General features: G+C 32.6%; 1 protein-coding gene and 1 long non-coding RNA gene across 2 annotated transcripts; one reads left to right on the top strand and one right to left on the bottom strand.

The window, feature by feature from the left end:
• The first annotated feature begins 524 nt into the window (after nt 1-524).
• On the top strand, nt 525-22,711 carry LOC143047547 (uncharacterized). Its single transcript, XM_076220614.1, has 2 exons — nt 525-713; nt 20,454-22,711. Exon 2 carries the CDS (start codon nt 20,505-20,507, stop codon nt 22,689-22,691), a length of 2,187 nt encoding a protein of 728 aa, XP_076076729.1. The 5' UTR covers nt 525-713; nt 20,454-20,504; the 3' UTR covers nt 22,692-22,711.
• On the bottom strand, nt 3,419-5,178 carry LOC143047546 (uncharacterized). The gene is made up of 2 exons (XR_012969594.1): nt 4,547-5,178; nt 3,419-3,863 (listed from the first exon to the last, which is right to left on the bottom strand). It is a non-coding gene; the product is annotated as an uncharacterized LOC143047546 (long non-coding RNA).
• Nucleotides 22,712-24,403: the final 1,692 nt, after the last annotated feature.

The following is a 24,403-nucleotide window of genomic DNA, read 5'->3' as shown; positions in this document are numbered from 1 at the left end:
TGGCAAAGTAATCATTCGGGTGAAAAAAGACAAAAGTCCAGTTATTCCCGTTTGAACTTGGAGATGGGGTGTTATTTTTACCTGACGGTAATTTTAAAAACAAATCAGATTGCAAGAACCTGTTTTGCTTTAGGACATCCATTTAACCTGGGACTATTAAACTTATATAATATAATGGTCCAAGATTAAACTTCAAAATAGGGGTGTGTTTTTTTCTGATTTCGCCGGATTTATTTTTTGCGCTTTGCGACATGATTTTTTTCGCCGCTTTAAATTATTTTTTCTTCTTCTTCGATATTTAACACTTTAAGGTATTAGGACTACGATATCTTAAGAAAATCTTGATTCAGATTTTTTTTTATCATTAAGGAAAAAAACATGGCCCCCCCCCCCCCCCCCCCCCCTTTTCCAGTTTTTTTCCTTTAAAGTAAAATGGTCGTTCCGTAGTATTTCTTCTTTTTATCTATTTATATCTGTACTGCAGAATGATATAGACTACTTGTCCTCGTTCGAAGAAAACACATATACATGTTACTCATGTAGCCTTGTAACGAGGATTAAAGTTACACCACGCGTGATATTTGTGTGAAATCGAAAAATATTATCTATGTCAGGGATGACTTCAGGCTCTCTACTAATAAAAACCAGGAAATCGTACGAGGGTAAACAAGGGGAAGGTCATAAAAGCTTGTCACTCTCTTCAACATGTTCAGGTGAGTAAAAAGTCTCTTTTTTATTTGAATGTAAGTGGCATTGCAAAGCGACGAGAATGACCACGTTTGCAGTGCAATTACAGGTAAATTAACTGTAAATGCAAGGGTTCAGTGCGATGAAATATATCTAATTTTGTACATGTAGGTCGGGAAGTCAGACAACTCGCCCCAATGAAAAATCGACCCGCACCAACTCGTCCCACTCTTGTTGCTCACATGATTGAGGCTTGTTAAACAACTCGCCCTCCTTTCAAAATAATAAACCACTTTCGATCAATCAGAACTACTCTGCCTTTCTGGTTGCACGAAGAAATAATGAGTTATTGTACTGCATAGCGAGTAGTTACTAGTTCACTTTCGAGTTCATCCATCAACAGAAAAAAACTTGTCAATTATGCGCGCCTTTATGGCGTCATTTACCAGATAGAGGGGTCGCCTGTATCCCTGCACTATTAACATTCATCAAGCGTCTAAGTGATCGTCATTGTGCAGGATAAACTAGAAATAATGGTTGTTATGTAGGTACTTAATGACAATTCCCTAATGACAGCAGTGCTGATTGTCAATTTTGAGAATTCAATTTGCTGAATAATTTGTACTACAAGAATTATAGTTTTCCAACCACTCGCTCAACATTGGAATGGAAGTGACGACACCCCTAAACGCACTAAAACCAGAGTTTTTGACGGAAATGCATCGAACTCGAAAGTTGTCTATATATATTGCTTCACACTGGTTTACCAACATATCCCATGACCACTAATACATGTAATAATAAAGTGTTTAATTTACTCCTCCTATTTGGATTAATATATTTTTGAGGGGATATGGTTTTAACCCCTCCTTTCTTCTGGGTTGGACATTTAAAAATGGCTGGATCTTTAAAAAAGAAGATGTGGTATGATTGCCAATGAAACAATTTTCCACAAGAGACCAAAATGACACAGAAATTAACATTTTAAAAATGGCTGGATCTGTGACTGTCCCCGTCATTAAAACCTTGCAGTGTTGATTTTTTATTCATTGTACAGATGTACTAGGAAAAAAGTCTGGCAGACAAATTTTACTACAGCACCAAATTTACTGTTACAAATAACCATGTCCCTGTATTCATCCAACACATATTTTCATTACACATTTAGAAACTAATTACAAGAACACAAAATGCATATTTGGTCAGCAGCTTGGCAGTGATATAACATGTGAGCAATTATTGTAGTTTTAAACAAATTTCAGGAAGTGTCAGATACATGTACTTCCTTCCTTTATGCTGATACTTTTGATTTTTCAATATGTTGCTTGAGCTTCAAAAATAAGTCACACATTTCTGAAATAATTGAACAGAGCATAGTCTGATCCAGGGGGTTGGGGTGGGGGGCTAGTCCTCCCCCTTTTTATGGGAAAAATTTGTTTGATTATATAGGGAATCACTGAAGCATGACTTGAGTGGGCCCCTCTTAGGTTAGTCACTCAGCAGGCCCCCTCTTAGGTTAGTCACTCAGCAGTTTCCCTCTTAGGTTAGTCACTCAGCAGGATAATATTTAAAATAAATGCCAGGTGTACTGATACAGTGGTTGGTAATGCAATCATAATAACTATAAAGCTTTGAAGGGCTATTCAAGAAAGACTTCTTTTATGTCCTGCTCTTTCCCAAGTCAGAATCATGTAATTCAGTAGTTGTCATTTGTTGTATATCAAAAGTGTGAATTTTGTTTGTTTGTTGGCTGTTTATAATGTACATGTATCACCTTTTTTGTCTACCATGTCCACAGCACTCAAGATTAACTGATTTTTATTTCTGAATATACTGAGTTACTCCCCTTAGAACACAATATTTTGAAATAAGTTCTTAGGTGGCAGAAACCAGTTATTTTACAATAAATCTTTAGAATTTCATGGATTTATGATTTTATTTTCTTGAAAATTCATTCAAGCTTATATACAAATAAAATGTATGGTTTCAAGGAACTAAGATGTGTGCGTGCTTATGTAAATATATAGAAAACCTTTAAATTTGGGTGTCTGTCCAGCATGGAGATTTTAAAATTTATAAATGCATTGCAAATAAGGCAAAAAATGTGATGCTATGATACCAGTCTAATCCTCACCTGCAAAATCCTGCTAAAAGCCAACAAGAATTTTAGCCAAAAAAATTCAAGAGAGAAAGGATATTTAGTGAAATAGAGCCTTGTCCGAACCTATCCTTACCATCAAAATCTCAAGATATTTTTGTTTACATAAAACTGAATTTTTTCCCCACTTTGATTGGATGCCGTCAAGTGAGGAGACCACAATTTTGACATCTGATTGGACCTATATGTGAAGGAAATCCCCAACCTGTGTATGCAACTACTTACTTGTGTAGTACAATAGCCTAGAATTTACATTCATTTATTTTTTCAGTCCACATGATGCAATTATATACCTCAATACTTAACTATAACAAAATTTCTGCGTGGGACACATGTTCTGGTACACCAAAACTGGTACCTGCCACCTTTAACCACTCATTGAAAACAATATATTTCCATTTTTTTAGTCTGATTGAGTTCTATAGTCATTTACCATTAAAAATACATGCATTTTATATGGTTACAGCACAAAAGAAAACATGAACAGGCTTTGTAAGACCAAATTTATTAAAGCATTATTTGCGTCTTTTGCCGTCAAACTGCTTTGAATGCAAAAAAATTTGAAAAAAATGATTGTGTTCATATTTAATAAATTTTATTGTGTGAGTTTTCTGGTACAGTGTATGAACTATCCAACAGTTTATAAAACTACTTAAGTTTATTGTTTCATGCATGATATAAAACCACTTACAACTGATCTCAAGAAGTATTTTCCCATTGTTTGAGGTATTAAATAGTCTCAATTCTTGTCACTATCATTGTTCTGTTGACTGCAGTGCTGAAAAAGGCTTAGTTATGAATAAACTAATATTTTTGGTACATATGTTTCACTTTGTAGATCCATGATGCACTAAACTAAGTGTACATTTAATCGTAATCAGTCTCATATCTCTTCTCCACATGAGCTAGCTGTTTAGGCCGCATGTTGAAATTTTAGAATTGCCACACTATTGCTGATGAGAGAGACCAATTTTCTTATTTCCGTCGCCTGTCCTAAAGTATCAACTATGTAGTAGACCTATAAAAAAAGAAGAATTCATATATTCATAGTTAAAATGCAAATAAATAAGAAAATGTCCATATCATATGAAATAAATCATTATAACAGGTAATATACAGTATAATCAGCTTTTTCTTGTACTATGCTGAGGCTTATTTTACTTTTTTCTCTCTTTTTAATTGCTATTTTTATATAATTTATGATATAAAATCATTGTTTGGTGAACATAATCATTTTAAAACCAATCAATTGAATGTCATTGTTTGTATTGGGATACAGAGTTATCTGTCTTGATATTTGATAATTCTTAAAATCCATGTAAAAACTATTTGCTTACACACAGACCTATACATTGACTGTGAATAAAAGAAATATAATACCACACACCTGTAGAACTCTTAAAAAGGCACATTTTGTGATATGTTAAAATCATTTTTAGGCTTAAGGTGGCAGAAACCAGTTATTTTACAATAAATCTTTAGAATTTCATGGATTTATGATTTTATTTTCTTGAAAATTCATTCAAGCTTATATACAAATAAAATGTATGGTTTCAAGGAACTAAGATGTGTGCGTGCTTATGTAAATATATAGAAAACCTTTAAATTTGGGTGTCTGTCCAGCATGGAGATTTTAAAATTTATAAATGCATTGCAAATAAGGCAAAGAATGTGATGCTATGGTACCAATCTAATCCTCACCTGCAAAATCCTGCTAAAAGCCAACAAGAATTTTAGCCAAAATTCAAGAGAGAAAGGATATTCAGTGAAATAGAGCCTTGTCCGAACCTATCCTTACCATCAAAATCTCAAGATATTTTTGTTTACATAAAACTGAATTTTTTCCCCACTTTGATTGGATGCCGTCAAGTGAGGAGACCACAATTTTGACATTTGATTGGACCTATATGTGAAGGAAATCCCCAACCTGTGTATGCAACTACTTACTTGTGTAGTACAATAGCCTAGAATTTACATTCATTTATTTTTTCAGTCCACATGATGCAATTATATACCTCAATACTTCACTATAACAAAATTTCTGCGTGGGACACATGTTCTGGTACACCAAAACTGGTACCTGCCACCTTAATAACTGTAGTGAGATTGTTTAAATGTGTTTCTTCGTTGTATCTACTAGTATGCTATTGCCTTGTGTTCATTTTTATACAACCACAAAAAAAATTTGTGGTCGTATATATTGGTATCAGGTTGTCGTCCGAAGACAGTTAGTTTGTGGATAATAACTTTTAGTTAAAAATAAGTAAATAGAAATCTATAAAATTTAAACACAAGGTTTATAACCACAAGAGGAAGGTTCGGACTGAGTTGGGGGTTATGGTCCGAGACCACAATTGTCATATCTTGATTTTCGTTGTCCCTAGTGTGGACAGTGTGTTACCTTTTTTTTTGTATACCCCTTCCAAATGTATATATCTCCATGTTTTATGCTCAAATAGTAAGTCAAGGGATGAAATGACACTGTCAAATAATTTGGGTCATGAATTTTAAAGTAAAGTAGTGATTTGGTCCAGTTGAAAAAGGTTAAAAATTAGCACTTCGGAAGCCGTCAAAAGATTTCAAAACCCCCTTAACATAAAATTGTCCATATTTTGAGTTAGAGCCGATGAAGTTTTCTATAATTTTGATATAATTTGTCCCAAAAGTAGTACAACACACTGTAAACATTTTATTGAGAAAGCACAGTTTGGGATTTTTTTAATTTGCATTTATTGTCTAAAAGAAATGCACTACGAAATAATTGTGGTCTCGGACCTACATGTAAGAGGTGAAATCAGCAAATATAGAATCTGTACTTTGGCAACTTCCCTGAATGATTTGATGGTGTCAATTTGTCAAATTGCATGAAACTAAAGGATTTAAACTTTTATTTGATAGAATTTCTGCAAAAATAACCAATTTTGGCATTATATGGTCAAAATAGGCATTTCATAGCTTTTTCAATTTTGATGCATAAGTGGCATTCTGACTTTATATCTGACAGGTTTTCATGTGTCAATATTTGTGTTTTTATGCTTTAATCCAGTTGTATTACATATTTTTGAACTTGAATCCACAAGAAAGAAGATTCAATGTGCAAAATGTGTTGTATAAATGACCCTCCTCTAATTCCCTTTTTGGATCAAGTTAAATGTGAGGAGCTTGGTATATAAATTAAAGTTGAAGTACATAATAAAGACCTCACTAAATTTGTATAAAAAGCGCTTTACAATCTCTTTTGTACCTGTTTCATTTCACATAATATCTTTCTTCTCTTCTGTAGGATAGCAAGTGGTCCAAATATAAGCCTGTTGAGACTTAACTTGCATGCAATCAATTTAAAATGGAAAGAAAAGTGACAAATAACATATTATAGACCCTTTTAAACTAATATAATATGTTATTTGTCACTTTTCTTTCCATTTTAAATACATTAAATACATATGTAGGGATTTTTTATAACCAAAAAGCTTCACAAATTTAAAATTGCTGGAAAATATTACATCTTTATGTATGAAGGACATTAATCAAAAAAAAAAAATACATACCAGAAAGTACTACATATTTAACACAAAATAGTTCCTATGCATGAGTGTAGCATTCAAAATATGTAGGATATTGAGGTACAATGTATTTTGGGATTCAATTTAAAGCTGAAGGATTGGTGATCATTGTAGAACACTTTTGGACTTTTAATTTTAAATATTAAAAAAACTGCACCAAATTTTAAAAAGAAAGTAAATTTTGTCTGTTTGTCAGTTCTGTAGTACCTGTTTTGGTACATCCGGAGTTCCGGGAACCAGTTCTTTCTTATATGCCATTAAAGGTATGCTGATTTTTTCAGTACAAGACACCATTAAGTGTTGCTTTGACATGCAATGATTGCCACTTTATTTGAACTTAAAATGAAAGAGGTGTGCCTGCTTGAAATGGAGGAATTTAACATAGAAAGTAATGGGACCATGAATTAGGCAGCAACCATTTGATTTTCTGGGGGGGGCTATGGTTTTTTTTTTCTGGACAATTTTTTTTTTTCGCCTGTGGCGAAAAACAATCTATTTTTTTCGCGACAAGTCGAAAACAATTTTTTTCTTTCAATTTTAGCATTACATATATTGGCAGCTGAGGGTGAAACAAACAAATTTTTTTTCTCAGAATCAAACACAAATTAATTTTTTCTCCAAAAACTGGAAACAAACTTTTTTTTCCAAAAAAAACCATAGCCCCCCCCCCCCCCCCCCCCCCAGAAAATCAAATGGTTACTGCCTTAGTGGTGTACTTCCTATTACAGAGAATCATCAGAAATCCAATTTTTTAGAAGTTGCACCTAATCCAATGAAAATAAGTCAAATTTGATGTTAGTAATCATGTTCAGTCATCTTTTTTGGTGAACAATTTTGTTTAAGGGAAATATCAGCTCTTAAATTGGTATACTAAGGTAGTTTAGCCTTTTATGGTCATACAACATGCATGCAGTTAAGACTTGACTCCAAATTCTTATTTTTGCATTATTTGTGATTGAAATCAATAAAACATGTATATTATGACTTGTGTATGGTACAAATAGTCTCTTGGTCAATTAAGTCTATGATTTTTTAAGTTTAATTGTTATACGACCGCAAAAATTTTAATTTTTTGGTCGTATATTGCTATCACATTGGCCTCGTCCTCGTCGTCCTGCGTCGTCGTCCGAATACTTTTAGTTTTCGCACTCTAACTTTAGTAAAAGTGAATAGAAATCAATGAAATTTTAACACAAGGTTTATGACCACAAAAGGAAGGTTGGGATTGATTTTGGGAGTTTTGGTCCCAACATTTTAGGAATCAGGGGCCAAAAAGGGCCCAAATAAGCATTTTCTTGGTTTTCCCACTATAACTTTAGTTTAAGTGAATAGAAATCTATGAAATTTTGACACAAGGTTTATGACCACAAAAGGACGGTTGGGATTGATTTTGGGAGTTTTGGTTCCAAGAGTTTAGGAATTAAGGGCCAAAAAAGGCCCCAAATAAGCATTATTCTTGGTTTTCACACAATAACTTTAGTATAAGTAAATAGAAATCAATGAAATTTAAACACAAGGTTTATGACCACAAAAGGAAGGTTTGGATTGATTTTTGGAGTTGAGGTCACAACAGTTTATGAATTTATAAGATTCTTAATTTTTGGTCCAGTTTTCAAATTGGTCTACATTAAGGTCCAAAGGGTCCAAAATTAAACTAAGTTTGATTTTAACAAAAATTAAATTATTGGGCTTATTTGATATGCTTTATCTAAACATGTACTTTGATTTTTAATTATGGGCCCAGTTTTCAAGTTGGTCCAAATCAGGATTCCATATCAAGTATTGTGCAATAGCAAGAAATTTTCAATTGCACAGTATTGCACAATAGCAAGAAATATTTAATTGCACAATATTGTGCAATAGCAATTAATTTTCAATTGGAGTTATCTTTCTTTGTATAGAATAGTAGTTGATAATATATGTTGGAAATTTGCCAGACATGACTATGATGTCATTTTCTATTTTTATTTGCCAATAACTTTATGTAAATAACTTCATTGGAAATTTGCCAATATAAAATGTTGCTGATGAAGCTTTTTTTCCTTATCTTATCTAAAATGTTTTTAGATAATGTATGTTGGACATTTGCCAGACATGACTATGATGTCATTTTCTATTTTTATTTGCCAATAACTTTATGTAAATAACTTCATTGGAAATTTGCCAATATAAAATGTTGTTGATGAAGGTTTTTTTTCCTTATCTTATCAAAAAATTTTTAGCTTAAAAGTTGTGTCCATACTTGTTCTCATTTCAGATTTCATAAATAAAAAGAAAATTTCTTCTGACATTTTTTTGACAGGATTAATATTCAACAGCATAGTGAATTGCTCAAAGGCAAAAAAATTTTTAAGTTCATTAGACCACATTCATTCTGTGTCAGAAACCTATGCTGTGTCAACTATTTAATTTTAGATTTAAATAAGTTTGAAGAAGAAATCTTTAATTGATTTGTAAAATCTTGACATTTGTTTTGTGTAAAAAAACCATATAATGTCAAAAACTTGATCACAATCCAAATTCAGAGCTGTATCACGCTTAAATGTTTTTTCCATACTGCCCGGATTGACCTCTGCGGTCATATAAAGCTGCGCCCTGCGGAGCACCTGATTTTTCTTATGGTAGCCTTTTACAATCTAGGCCAATACCTGAAATAGTTAATAATATACTCATATAAGAATTCCAAAATCTCACTGTACATGCAATTTTGAACCAGTTTAGCAAGTTATCTAGCTGAGGGATATATAGATTGCTCTTAATATTCTATGTTTTACCACAGAAGTATGGTTTATACAAAAAAAGGCCCTTTTCCAATTTGAAGAAAAAAGGGGGGACAATATTCTCAATTATGTCTTAAGTTTGGACTAATATATTTTTATTTAATGAAGAACCTCTGATAAAAATATGACTATTGGTAAGCACATAGCTTTCCTAAAAGATATTAATAAATAAAACAATAATATTGAGAATAAAAAAGTATATTTGCCAAAATATAATATCCATATGCAGTTTTCTTTGAATAACCCATATATTACTACCAGTCCAATATGAGCTTAAAATTAGTAAAATAGTGTTTGGACTACAGCTTTATATGTTTTTTATACGACCGCAAAATTTGAAAAATTTTTCGTCGTATATTGCTATCACGTTGGCGTCGGCGTCGTCGTCCGTCGTCCGAATACTTTTAGTTTTCGCACTCTAACTTTAGTAAAAGTAAATGGAAATCTATGAAATTTTAACACAAGGTTTATGACCACAAAAGGAAGGTTGGTATTGATTTTGGAAGTTTTGGTCCCAACCTTTTAGGAATTAGGGGCCAAAAAGGGCCCAAATAAGCATTTTCTTGGTTTTCGCACTATAACTTTAGTTTAAGTGAATAGAAATCTATGAAATTTTGACACAAGGTTTATGACCACAAAAGGAAGGTTGGGATTGATTTTGGGGGTTTTGGTCCTAACAGTTTAGGAATTAAGGGCCAAAAAAGGGCCCAAATAAGCATTATTCTTGGTTTTCGCACAATAACTTTAGTATAAGTAAATAGAAATCTATGAAATTTTGACACAAGGTTTATGACCACAAAAGGAAGGTTGGGATTGATTTTGGGGGTTTTGGTTCCAACAGTTTAGGAATTAAGGGCCAAAAAAGGGCCCAAATAAGCATTATTCTTGGTTTTCGCACAATAACTTTAGTATAAGTAAATAGAAATCTATGAAATTTAAACACAAGGTTTATGACCATAAAAGGAAGGTCGGGTTTGATTTTGGGAGTTTTGGTCCTAACAGTTTAGGAATAAGGGGCCCAAAGGGTCCAAAATTGAACTTTGTGTGATTTCATCAAAAATTGAATAATTGGTATTCTTTGATATGCCGAATCTAACTATGTATGTAGATTCTTAATTTTTGGTCCCGTTTTCAAATTGGTCTACATTAAGGTCCAAAGGGTCCAAAATTAAACTTAGTTTGATTTTAACAAAAATTGAATCCTTGGGGTTCTTTGATATGCTGAATTTAAAAATGTACTTAGATTTTTAATTATTGGCCTAGTTTTCAAGTTGGTCCAAATGGGGGTCCAAAATTAAACTTTGTTTGATTTCATCAAAAATTGAATAAATGGGTTCTTTGATATGCCAAATCTAACTGTGTATGTAGATTCTTAATTTTTGGTCCAGTTTTCAAATTGGTCTACATTAAGGTCCAAAGGGTCCAAAATTAAATTAAGTTTGATTTTAACAAAAATTAAATTCTTGGGCTTATTTGATATGCTTTCAAGTTGGTCCAAATCAGGATTCCATATCAAGTATTGTGCAATAGCAAGAAATTTTCAATTGCACAGTATTGCACAATAGCAAGAAATATCTAATTGCACAATATTGTGCAATAGCAATTAATTTTCAATTGGAGTTATCTTTCTTTGTATAGAATAGTAGTTGATAATATATGTTGGAAATTTGCCAGACATGACTATGATGTCATTTTCTATTTTTATTTGCCAATAACTTTATGTAAATAACTTCATTGGAAATTTGCCAATATAAAATGTTGCTGATGAAGCTTTTTTCCTTATCTTATCTAAAATGTTTTAGATAATGTATGTTGGAAATTTGCCAGACATGACTATGATGTCATTTTCTATTTTTATTTGCCAATAACTTTGTGTAAATAACTTCATTGGAAATTTGCCAATATAAAATGTTACTGATGAAGTTTTTTTTATTGTTTTATACAATAAACAATGTATATTCACTTTTACTACCAACCAATCTTTACCATTCAGTGATAACAAGCACTTTATTTTACATTTTAATATTTTATGATGTATTTAAAAGAGTAGTTATTGTTGCAAACTCCATAAGAAATTTGAATTGATATCAGTTTTGGAAAAAGGGAAACGGGGATGTGAAAAAAGGGGGGGGGGGTTAAATTTTTCTCATTTCAGATTTCATAAATAAAAAGAAAATTTCTTCAAACATTTTTTTGAGAGGATTAATATTCAACAGCATAGTGAATTGCTCAAAGGCAAAAAAAAAACTTTTAAGTTCATTAGACCACATTCATTCTGTGTCAGAAACATATGCTGTGTCAACTATTTAATTTTAGATTTAAATAAGAAGAAATCTTTAATTGATTTGTAAAATCTTGACATTTGTTTTGTGTAAAAAAAACCATGTAATGTCAAAAATTTGATCACAATCCAAATTCAGAGCTGTATCACGCTTGAATGTTTTGTCCATACTTGCCCCAACTGTTCAGGGTTCGACCTCTGCAGTCGTATAAAGCTGCGCCCTGCGGAGCACCTGGTTATTGCTTGAAATAGGTCATGGAATGAAATAAAGTAATGCTCAAGTCTATATAGCAAGTTTGGTTCTGTTATATGTGTAACACCACTAATTCGGGCCCCGGCCAGAAAGCACATACCAGAAAGTACTACATATTTAACACAAAATAGTTCCTACGCATGAGTGTAACATTCAAAATATGTAGGATATTTAGGTATTTTGGGATTCAATTTAAAGCTGAAGGACTGGTGATCATTGTAGAACACTTTTGGACTTTTAATTTTAAATATTAAAAAAACTGCACCAAATTTTAAAAAGAAAGTAAATTTTGTCTGTTTGTCAGTTCTGAAGTACCTGTTTTGGTACATCCGGAGTTCCGGGAACCAGTTCTTTCTTATATGCCATTAAAGGTATGCTGATTTTTTCAGTACAAGACACCATTAAGTGTTGCTTTGACATGCAATGATTGCCACTTTATTTGAACTTAAAATGAAAGAGGTGTGCCTGCTTGAAATGGAGGAATTTAACATAGAAAGTAATGGGACCATGAATTAGTGGTGTAGTTCCTATTACAGATCTAGAGAATCATCAGAAATCCAATTTTTAGAAGTTGCACCTAATCCAATGAAAATAAGTCAAATTTGATGTTAGTAATCATGTTCAGTCATCTTTTTTGGTGAACAATTTTGTTTAAGGGAAATATCAGCTCTTAAATTGGTATACTAAGGTACATGTAGTTTAGCCTTTTATGGTCATACAACATGCATGCAGTTAAGACTTGACTCAAAGTTCTTTTTTTTGCATTATTTGTGATTGAAATCAATAAAACATGTATATTATGACTTGTGTATGGTACAAATAGTCTTTTGGTCAATTAATCCTATGATTTTTCAAGTTTTATTGTTTTTCTTATGGTAGCCTTTTACAATCTAGGCCAATACCTGAAATAGTATATACTCATATAAGAATTCCAAAATCTCACTGTACATGCAATTTTGAACCAGTTTAGCAAGTTATCTAGCTGAGGGATATATAGATTGCTCTTAATATTCTATGTTTTACCACAGAAGTATGGTTTATACAAAAAAAGGCCCTTTTCAAATTTGAAGAAAAAAGGGGGGACAATATTCTCAATTATGTCTTAAGTTTGGACTAATATTTTTTTATTTAATGAAGAACCTCTGATAAAAATATGACTATTGGTAAGGACATAGCTTTCCTAAAAGATATTAATAAATAAAACAATAATATTGAGAATAAAAAAGTATATTTGCCAAAATATAATATCCATATGCAGTTTTCTTTGAATAACCCATATATTACTACCAGTCCAATATGAGCTTAAAATTAGTAAAATTGTGTTTGGACTAAAGCTTTATATGTTTTTTATTGCTTGAAATAGGTCATGGAATGAAATAAAGTAATGCTCAAGTCTATATAGCAAGTTTGGTTCTGTTATAGGTGTAACACCACTAATTCGGGCCCGGCCAGAAAGCACATACCAGAAAGTACTACATATTTAACACAAAATAGTTCCTACGCATGAGTGTAACATTCAAAATATGTAGGATATTTAGGTATTTTGGGATTCAATTTAAAACTGAAGGACTGGTGATCATTGTAGAACACTTTTGGACTTTTCATTTTAAATATTAAAAAAACTGCACCAAATTTTAAAAAGAGGGTAAATTTTGTCTGTTTGTCAGTTCTGAAGTACCTGTTTTGGTACATCCGGAGTTCCGGGAACCAGTTCTTTCTTATATGCCATTAAAGGTATGCTGATTTTTTTCAGTACAAGACACCATTAAGTGTTGCTTTGACATGCAATGATTGCCACTTTATTTGAACTTAAAATGAAAGAGGTGTGCCTGCTTGAAATGGAGGAATTTAACATAGAAAGTAATGGGACCATGAATTAGTGGTGTACTTCCTATTGCACAAAAGCAAAACATTGATTATAAATTCAAATCATATAACCAATTCTAAGTTGACAGTTTTTCTGTGTCAGAAACCTATTATGTGTCAAATATTTAATTACAATCCAAATTCAGACCTGTATCAAGCATGAATATTGTGTCCATTTTTGCCCGAACTTTCACACTTGGACCTCTGCAGTCGTATCCAGCTGTGCTCGGCAAAGCAATTTATTAAGTTTTCTTTTATGAAATATTTCGTATTTGCGTTTCATATCCAAAGGTAGTTTTTATACGACCGCAAAAATTTTTTTTGGTCGTATATTGGTATCACGTTGGCGTCAGCGTCAGCATCGTCGTTGTCGTCCGAATACTTTTGGTTTTCGCACTGTAACTTTAGTTTAAGTAAATAGAAATGTATGAAATTTAAACAAAAGTTTATGACCACAAAAAGAAGGTTGGGATTAATTTTGAGTGTTTTGGTTCCAACTGTTAGGGGCCAAAAAAGGGCCCAAATAAGCATTATTCTTGGTTTTTATACGACCGCAAAAATTTTAATTTTTCGTCGTATATTGCTATCAAGTTGGCGTCGTCGTCGTCGTCCGAATACTTTTAGTTTTCTCACTCTAACTTTAGTAAAAGTGAATAGAAATCTATGAAATTTTAACACAAGGTTTATAACCACAAAAGGAAGGTTGGGATTGATTTTGGGAGTTTTGGTCCCAACATTTTAGGAATTAGGGGCCAAAAAGGGCCCAAATAAGCATTTTCTTGGTTTTCGCACTATAACTTTAGTTTAAGTAAATATAAATCTATGAAATTTTGACACAAGGTTTATGACCACAAAAGGAAGGTTGGGATTGATTTTGGGAGTTTTAGTTCAAACAGTTTAGGAATTAGGGGCCAGAAAAGGGCCCAAATAAGCATTATTCTTGGTTTTCGCACAATAACTTTAGTATAAGTAAATAGAAATCAATGAAATTTAAACACAAGGTTTATGACCACAAAAGGAAGGTTGGGATTGATTTTGGGAGTTGAGGTCGGAACAGTTTAGGAATTAGGGGCCAAAAAGAGGCCCAAGTAAGCATTATTCTTGGTTTTCGCACCATAACTTTAGTATAAGTAAATAGAAATCTTTGAAATTTAAACACAAGGTTTATGACCATAAAAGGAAGGTTGGGTTTGATTTTGGGAGTTTTGGTCCCAACAGTAAAGGAATAAGGGGCCCAAAGGGTCCAAAATTGAACTTTGTTTGATTTCATCAAAAATTGAATAATTGGGGTTCTTTGATATGCCGGATCTAACTGTGTATGTAGATTCTTAATTTTTGGTCCCGTTTTCCAATTGGTCTACATTAAGGTCCAAAGGGTCCAAAATTAAACTTAGTTTGATTTTAACAAAAATTGAATCCTTGGGGTTCTTTGATATGCTGAATCTAAACATGTACTTAGATTCAATAGCAAGAAATTTTCAATTGCACAGTATTCAGCAACAGAAAAAAAATCTTCAATTGCACAGTATTGTGCAATAGCAAGAAATCTTCAATTGCACAGTATTGTGCAATAGCAAGTATTTTCAATTGCACATATTGCGCAATAGCAAGAAATATCTAATTGCACAATATTGCTCAATAGCAAGAAATTTTCAATTGGAGTTATCTTTCTTCGTCCAGAATAGTAGTTGAATCAACTTAAATCATTGTTTTATACAATATACAATGTATGTTCACTTTTACTACCAACTGATAAATGAAAATAATCTTTACCATTTGGTGATAGCAAGCACTTTTTTTATACGACCGCAAAATTTGAAAAATTTTTCGTCGTATATTGCTATCACGTTGGCATCGTCGTCTGCGTCGTCGTCGTCGTCCGAATACTTTTAGTTTTCGCACTCTAACTTTAGTAAAAGTGAATAGAAATCTATGAAATTTAAACACAAGGTTTATGACCACAAAAGGAAGGTTGGGATTGATTTTGGGAGTTTTGGTTCCAACATTTTAGGAATTAGGGGCCAAAAAGGGCCCAAATAAGCATTTTCTTGGTTTTTGCACTATAACTTTAGTTTAAGTTAATAGAAATCTATGAAATTTAAACACAAGGTTTATGACCACAAAAGAAAGGTTGGGATTGATTTTGGGAGTTTTGGTTTCAACAGTTTAGGAATTAGGGGCCAAAAAAGGGCCCAAATAAGCATTATTCTTGGTTTTCGCACAATTACTTTAGTTTAAGAAAATAGAAATCAATGAAATTTAAACACAATGTTTATGACCACAAAAGGAAGGTTGGTATTGATTTTGGGAGTTAAGGTCCTAACAGTTTAGGAATTAGGGGCCAAAAAGGGACCCAAATAAGCATTTTTCTTGGTTTTCGCACCATAACTTTAGTATAAGTAAATAGAAATCTATGAAATTTAAACACAAGGTTTATGACCATAAAAGGAAGGTTGGTATTGATTTTGGGAGTTTTGGTGCCAACAGTTTAGGAATAAAGGGCCCAAAGGGTCCCAAAATTAAACTTTGTTTGATTTCATCAAAAATTGAATAATTGGGGTTCTTTGATATGCTGAATCTAACTGTGTATGTAGATTCTTAATTTTTGGTCCCGTTTTCCAATTGGTCTACATTAAGGTCCAAAGGGTCCAAAATTAAACTTTGTTTGATTTCATCAAAAATTGAATAATTGGGGTTCTTTGATATGCTGAATCTAACTGTGTATGTAGATTCTTAATTTTTGGTCCCGTTTTCAAATTGGTCTACATTAAGGTCCAAAGGGTCCAAAATTAAACTTAGTTTGATTTTAACAAAAATTGAATCCTTGGGGTTCTTTGATATGCTGAATCTAAAAATGTACTTAGATTTTTTATTATGGGCCCAGTTTTCAAGTTGGTCCAAATCGGGGTCCAAAATTAATCTTTGTTTGATTTCATCAAAAATTTAATAATTGAGGTTCTTTGATGTGTCAAATCTAACTGTGTATGTAGATTCTTAATTTTTGGTCCCATTTTAAAATTGGTCTACATTAAAGTCCAAAGGGTCCAAAATTAAACTAAGTTTGATTTTAACAAAAATTGAATTCTTGGGCCTCTTTGATATGCTGAATCTAAACATGTACTTAGATTTTTGATTATGGGCCCAGTTTTCAAGTTGGTCCAAATCAGGATCCAAAATTATTATATTAAGTATTGTGCAATAGCAAGAAATTTTCAATTGCACAGTATTCAGCAATAGCAAGAAATCTTCAATTACACAGTATTGTGCAATAGCAAGAAATCTTCAATTGCACAGTATTGTGTAATAGCAAATATTTTCAATTGCACAGTATTGCACAATAGCAAGAAATATCTAATTGCACAATATTGTGCAATAGCAAGAAATTCCAATTGGATTTCAATTAGAGTTATCTTTCTCTGTCCAGAATAGTAGTTGAATCAACTTAAATCATTGTTTTATACAATATACAATGTATATTCACTTTTACTACCAACTGATAGATTAAAACAATCTTTACCATTCAGTGATAACAAGCACTTTTTTTACATTTTAATATTTTATGATGTATTTAAATGAGTAGTTATTGTTGCAAACTTCATTAGAAATTTGAATTGAGATCAGTTTTGAAATAAGGGAAAGGGGGATGTGAAAAAAAAATTGGGGGGTCAATTTTTTTCATTTCAGATTTCATAAATAAAAAGAAAATTTCTTCAAACATTTTTTTGAGAGGATTAATATTCAACGGCATAGTGAATTGCTCAAAGGCAAAAAAAAATTTTTAAGTTCATTAGACCACATTCATTCTGTGTCAGAAACCTATGCTGTGTCAACTATTTAACCACAATCCAAATTTAGAGCTGAATCCAGCTTGAATGTTGTGTCCATACTTGCCCCAACCGTTCAGGGTTCAACCTCTGCGGTCGTATAAAGCTGCGCCCTGCGGAGCATCTTGTTACATTTTAATATTTTATGATGTATTTAAATGAATAGTTATTGTTGCAAACTCCATTAGAAATTTAAATTGAGATCAATTTTGGAATAAGGGAAAGGGGCATGTGATAAAAAAATTGGGTGAGTGGGGCAGGGCGGGGAGGGGGGTGGGGGTGTTCAATTTTTCTCATTTCAGATTTCATAAATAAAAAGAAAATTTCTTCAAACTTTTTTTTGAGAGGATTAATATTCAACAGCATAGTGAATTGCTCAAAGGCAAAAAAAAAATTTTAAGTTCATTAGACCACATTCATTCTGTGTCAGAAACCTATGCTGTGTCAACTATTTAACCACAATCCAAATTTAGAGCTGAATCCAGCTTGAATGTTGTATCCATACTTGCCCCAACCGTTCAGGGTTCAACCTCTGCGGTCGTATAAAGCTGCGCCCTGCGGAGCATCTGGTTACATTTTAATATTTTATGATGTATTTAAATGAATAGTTATTGTTGCAAACTCCATTAGAAATTTAAATTGAGATCAGTTTTGGAATAAGGGAAAGGGGCATGTGATAAAAAAATTGGGTGAGTGGGGCAGGGCGGGGAGGGGGGTGGGGGTGTTCAATTTTTCTCATTTCAGATTTCATAAATAAAAAGAAAATTTCTTCAAACTTTTTTTTGAGAGGATTAATATTCAACAGCATAGTGAATTGCTCAAAGGCAAAAAAAAAATTTTAAGTTCATTAGACCACATTCATTCTGTGTCAGAAACCTATGCTGTGTCAACTATTTAATCACAATCCAAATTTAGAGCTGAATCCAACTTGAATGTTGTGTCCATACTTGCCCCAACCGTTCAAGGTTCAACCTCTGTGGTTGTATAAAGCTGCGCCCTGCAGAGCATCTGGTTGTTCATTATTTTGTAAATAAATCAGGCCATTACTTTTCTTGTTTGAATTGTATTATATTTGCTATTTCTGGGCCTTTTAAAACTGTACATGCATCATCAGTTTTGTTCATGGTTGAATGCCATACATATGGTCACTTACAGTTAATTACTTCTATGTCATTTGGTTTTTGGTGGAGTGTTTTCTCATTGGCATATATAGTACATCTTTTTAAAAAAAATTTTCATTGGTAGGCATTATATTTGGTAGTATCTTTCAAGCTTTAAGCTAAGTCTTTTTTATTTTAAATGGTACAAATTGATATAGAGAATTGACAATTTAAAGGATACGTTAAGTAAATTACAATATCGGCTTTGCTCCTTGTTGAAGGCCGTACAGTGACCTATAATTGTTTTTTTTTGTGTCATTTAATCTCTTGTGGAGTGTTGTCTCATTGGCAATCATACCACATCTTCTTTTTATACGACTGCAAGAATTTAAAAAAAAAATTGTATATTGGTATTAGGTAGTCAGCATCGTCCCAAGATGGATGATTTGCGGTTAATAACTTAAGTAATCACTAAAATTTTAACACAAGGTTTAGAACCACTAAAGGAAGGTTGGGATTGATTTTGGGGTTACTGGTCCCAACAGTTTAGGAATAAGGGTCCTAAAAGGGACACAAATAAGCATTTTTCTTGATTTTCCCACAATAACTTTAGTATAAGTAAATAGAAATCTATGAAATATAACACAAGGTTGATGACCACAAAAGGAAGGTTGGTATTGATTTTGGGAGTTTTGGTCCCAACAGTTTAGGAATTCGGGGCCAAAAGGGTTAAAAATTAAACTTTGTTTGATTTCATCAAAAATTGAATTATTTGGGTTCTTTGATATGCCGAATCTAACCGTGTATTTAGATTCTTAATTTTTGGTCCCGTTTTCAAATTGGTCTACATTAAGGTCCCAAGCGTCCAAAATTAAACTTAGTTTGATTTTAACAAAAAATGAATTCTTGAGGTTCTTTGATATGCTGAATCTAAACATGTATTTAGATTTTTGGTTATGGGCTCAGTTTTCAAGTTGGTCCAAATCGGGGTCCAATTTAAACTTTGTTTGATTTCAACAAAATTGAATATATGGGGTTCTTTGATATGCTTAATCTAAATTTTTTTTTTAAAAAGACAATGTATAAAGGGTCCAAGATTGAACTTTATTTGATTTCATCAAAAATTGAATTCTTGGGGTTCTTTGATATGCTGAATCTAACCATGTATTTAGATTTTGGATATTGGACCATAATAGGTAAATGTCCTATTGGTTTTTTAAGTTCTTAGACCACATTCATTCTGTGTCAGAAACCTATTCTGTGTCAAATATTTAATCACAATCCAAATTCAGAGCTGTATCAAGCTTGAATGTTGTGTACATACTTGCCCCAACTGTTCAGGGTTCGACCTCTGTGGTTGTATCAAGCTGCACCCTGCGGAGCATCTGGTTTATACAAGTTTTCATATAGGCTTGTTATACATGTATCTGTATCTTCTTGGCTGGCTATAGTCATAATCAGTTGACATGGTTTAGGACTATTCATCTTTTGGAAAAGATGGTGTTATTTATATTAATTATTGATATACATGCATGACATGTACAATTTCAAGTACATTATTTATTAAGTATGAATTAAAATAAGTAACATTAAAAATGGACAATTATCTTAAATTTTGGAATGAAGTGCCCTTTTTAGGGGAAAGGTCAAACCTGCTAAAAAGAAGTTTGACCTTGGACATATAAGAATTATATCAATTCTTTTAGGAAAATTCGGAATTTTTTCACTCAATGTCTTAAAAGTGTTTGGTCATGTTGGTATTACTATAAATTTTCACTTCTACTCTCATACTACATATGTACAGCAAAATTATTTCTTTTTGTAAAAAATATTTCAGTAATTTCCATTACTGTATACCTTACATCAATCAACACTTATATTTATATAAATGTAGTCGTTGTGAAAATAGCATTCTTATTCTTTCATTTTATTTTATTTCAGGGCTTTGGATTTATAAGCAATGAAGAATTCTTTGATGAAACTTTCACCATCATGGCAACAATTGTTCATTTGACATACAATTGTTTACAACTGCTTAATCAGTATCTTGGAACAGTATGGCCGATAAAAGTTATCATAGGAAAACAATCGCTGCAACCAATATCTAAAGATACAGAACTGAAAGTGCTGAGAATATTTTATCTTCAGAAGCGTAAAAATGATATTTGTCAGTCAAAACTTGATGTTAAGGAACTTGTATCTTCCTTTCCGCTGAATGAAGATGTGCTTAGTGTTTGTGACACAACAACTGGTTGCAATCTTCTACAGTTTGCAATAATAAATGGAGATAAAGATTTGGCTTTAAGTTTGTTGAAATGGCACTGTCATCATGGTTACAAACATTGCAGTCCTCCTGTTCATCTGGCAGCATCTTGGGGAGAATTGACAATTCTACAACACCTTCTAAATAATGGTATGGACAGTAACTTCTCAGCAGGGATCTGTTATCCTGATCCTCATCAACCAGTTGGCCATACAAAATGGCTTTGGCTAATAGATCAACCAGTCTACAAGTGCAATAAGAATCAGTTGTTACCCATTTATTGGGCAATAGTTAACGACAGGGTATCTTGCTTCACATTACTTCTTAATCACATGATCAATAAAGGGGAGATAACCCCTGAAATGGTTGATCTTCTTCATTTCGCATGTCGTAGAGGGACAATCAAATGTATAGGTAAAATTCTTTCTAAAAATCCATCAATTGTCAACTCAATGGATGTAAACAAAGACACACCCCTTTTACTTGCAGTAGTTTGGGGAAGAGTGTGCTCAAAGACTTTGATTGATTTTGGTGCCGATGTAAAAATTGTGTCTAGTATTGGAGAGACAGCTCTTCATAGACTTTATTGCAATGATGTTGATGGTTTATTCACAATATTTGACACTACAAAATATTTATTGACTACTGGGGTTGAACAATTGATAAACTGTAAGAACAATAATGGAGAAACCCCTCTTCATGTCTTAGTGTCACATGTATCTTACATAGGAGGGAGCCTGACACACCCAGAGGAGGTCTCGCTAAAATGTTCTCGGCCTCAGTTACAGCCAGATTACCAAAATCAAGTTGTCAAGACCCTTGAATTATTGCTGAAATTTAACGCAGACCCTGGGAGCCAGAATTATCATGGACTTCAGCCCTTGGGAAAATTAATGCATATAGCTCTTAAGTCTTGCTTACCAGAGTCTGAGCAATGTGAATGTGTAAGATTGTCTATTAGTTCAACATATAGTTATAAGAATGATTATGGTCATTTATATAGTGCCTTAAAAGTTTTGCTTCACCAAGGATCAGATTTGAATAAATCATGTCTTGAAGGTCATACTCCTTTATTTCTCGTAATGCAGTGTTTATTGAAAGACAACATTGAAAATTTGTGTGAACAAAGTATGGGAGTAATAAACATTGTACACTTGTTACTAGAAAATGGTGCTAAAACTATGAAATTTTGTCATGGTGGCTCTACCATATTAGCAAAAATCGCAGCTCGTTTCTTAACCATTTCTGACAATAATTTTTCAATTTTTGCCGATACAAGGCAAAAATTTTCATCACTTGTAAACAGTTTACTAGAGACTTTTCTGAAGAATGGTCTTAACCCAAATTATGTTACAGATATAAAAAGTCAGCATTTGCAAGGTGGCAGTGGGAATTCGTTAATTGATTTTGTCCGTTTAACTGAAATGGCTGCGGTACCGGAAGACTTTATTGCAATCCACAGATGGCTGAAAACATTGTTTGCATGGGGTGCAGACCCGGATCTTGAACCTTATCCTTCAGAACCAATCATTTGTCATTCCCAAAGCTCAATATTTCTGAAAAAGCAAGACACACAAGCTATGAGTCATTATATCCATGAAGTTAAAGACATGGGTATTAATATATTCCAGGATGGAAATGCTCAGGAACTTCTGATGTTATTCTACAACACTATGTCACATGATATTCTGTATAACTGTCTAAATACTGCCAGAGTTATCACCCATTTCCATCCCCTTGGTGCAACAAGGAAATCTTTCCTACAAATTCTAAACAGTCTGGCTGAAAATCCAAGAAGTTTAAAGCAGAATGCTAGAGTTGCTATATACAAATCTATTGACAGAAATCTAGTGGAAAAAGTACCTCAATTGCCTTTGCCTACATTGCTCAAAAATTATTTGTTAGAAATATATTAAATATGCTGTTAATTGCTAAATTAGTCTTTTATATACTATGTGTAAATATGTGATGGTTATTTGTGTACACAGCTGGCTCAATGTAAGAACAAATCTCAATATTATGTACCAATAAAAAAAAAAATCCAGCAATGACCATGATGACAGAGACACTTTACAAATAAATAAAAAAGAAGATGTGGTATGATTGCCAATGAGACAACTCTCCACAAGAGACCAAAATGACACAGAAATAAACAACTATAGGTCACCATACAGCCTTCATCAAAGCCCATACCGCATAGTCAGGTATAAAAGGCCCCAAAATGACAATGTAAAAAAATTCAAACAAGAAAACTAACAGCCTTATTTATTAAAAAAAAATGAACAAAAAACAAATATGTAACAAATAAACAAACAACCACTGAATTACAGGCTCCTGACATGGGACAGGCACATACATACATAATGTGTTTCAGTTTGGGGTTAAACATGTTAACCTTGTTTAGAAGATATGCACTATGCACTATCATTACAGTACTAAATACAATCACTTTGTTTCTATTCTTCATTATTTGTCTTGAATTTGAAGCGACATAAATTATTTATAACAGCTATATATTTTCAAGGGTAAAAGACCTGGATGCTGCATACCTTGTATTCAGATCCCTTATCATGCTTACATATATGTTACTAAGTTTTCATCTGACATATGTCCATTGTCCTTGACTCCATTTTCATGGTTTTGGGACTACTTAAAAATGTTGAGTGTTGGCAATGTTAAGTTCTTTGTTTTTTTATATGGTTTTTGTTCAATACTATATGCAATAGGATAAATACATGTATATTTGTGTATAGAATGATTGTAAGGGTACATAACTGTCTGGCAGATCTCATCCTACCGTGACCTCATTTTCATTGTTTATTACTCAATTTTAGGTTTTCTTATACTTTAAGAAAACTGTCTGACAGATATCATCTGGCCTTGGCCTCATCTTCAAGGTTCATTGGTCACTGTTAGGTTATCATGAGTTGGACCTCTTTTATATACCATAAGCCATTATGTCAACCATATTTGGTGTATATATATATATAAGAAGTGATATGAGTGCCAATGAGACAACTCTCCATCCAAATCACAATTTGATAAAAAAAAAAAAAAACAAAAAAAAAACATCATAGGTCAAAGTACGGTCTTCAACACGGAGCTGAAACCGAACAGTAAGCTATAAAGGGCCCCCAAAATGACAAGTGTTAAACCATTCAAGCTGGAATTAGAATGATGGTAAGGTAATTATACTGGTTTGGCTGTTATGTTTGTCCGAGTCCACCGTAGCTTGACCTGATTGCATATTTAATTGACTAATGTGCAGCTTTTGTAATTCTATCATATTCTCTTTAACTTTTATATAATATATTAGTCAGCTACCCTTGACCTCATTTCAAGGATAATTATAACTCATAGGATAATTGACTGGAGACTGGAGTAAAGAAACATTGCACGAAAATATGACAATCCCTGCTCTAGAGGTACAACCACAGGCGCTTGGGTATATGATACAGATAATTAAAAAAAAATGTTGATTAAAATATTAAATTTATTTAAATGCTTATTTCACAAATATCACAGATAATCTTAATATAGATCAAAACATCAACAATACTAGTAGTTTTAACAAACTTGATGATTTCATATTGGGTCATGTACCAGATAACGTGTATTTTTTATACCA

Source organism: Mytilus galloprovincialis, chromosome 10 (assembly GCF_965363235.1).
Source record: "Mytilus galloprovincialis chromosome 10, xbMytGall1.hap1.1, whole genome shotgun sequence".
In the NCBI taxonomy this organism is placed as follows: Eukaryota; Metazoa; Mollusca; class Bivalvia; order Mytilida; family Mytilidae; genus Mytilus; species Mytilus galloprovincialis.
Note: the sequence above shows the minus strand (reverse complement) of the source record. Positions and strands in the feature narration are given on the sequence as shown.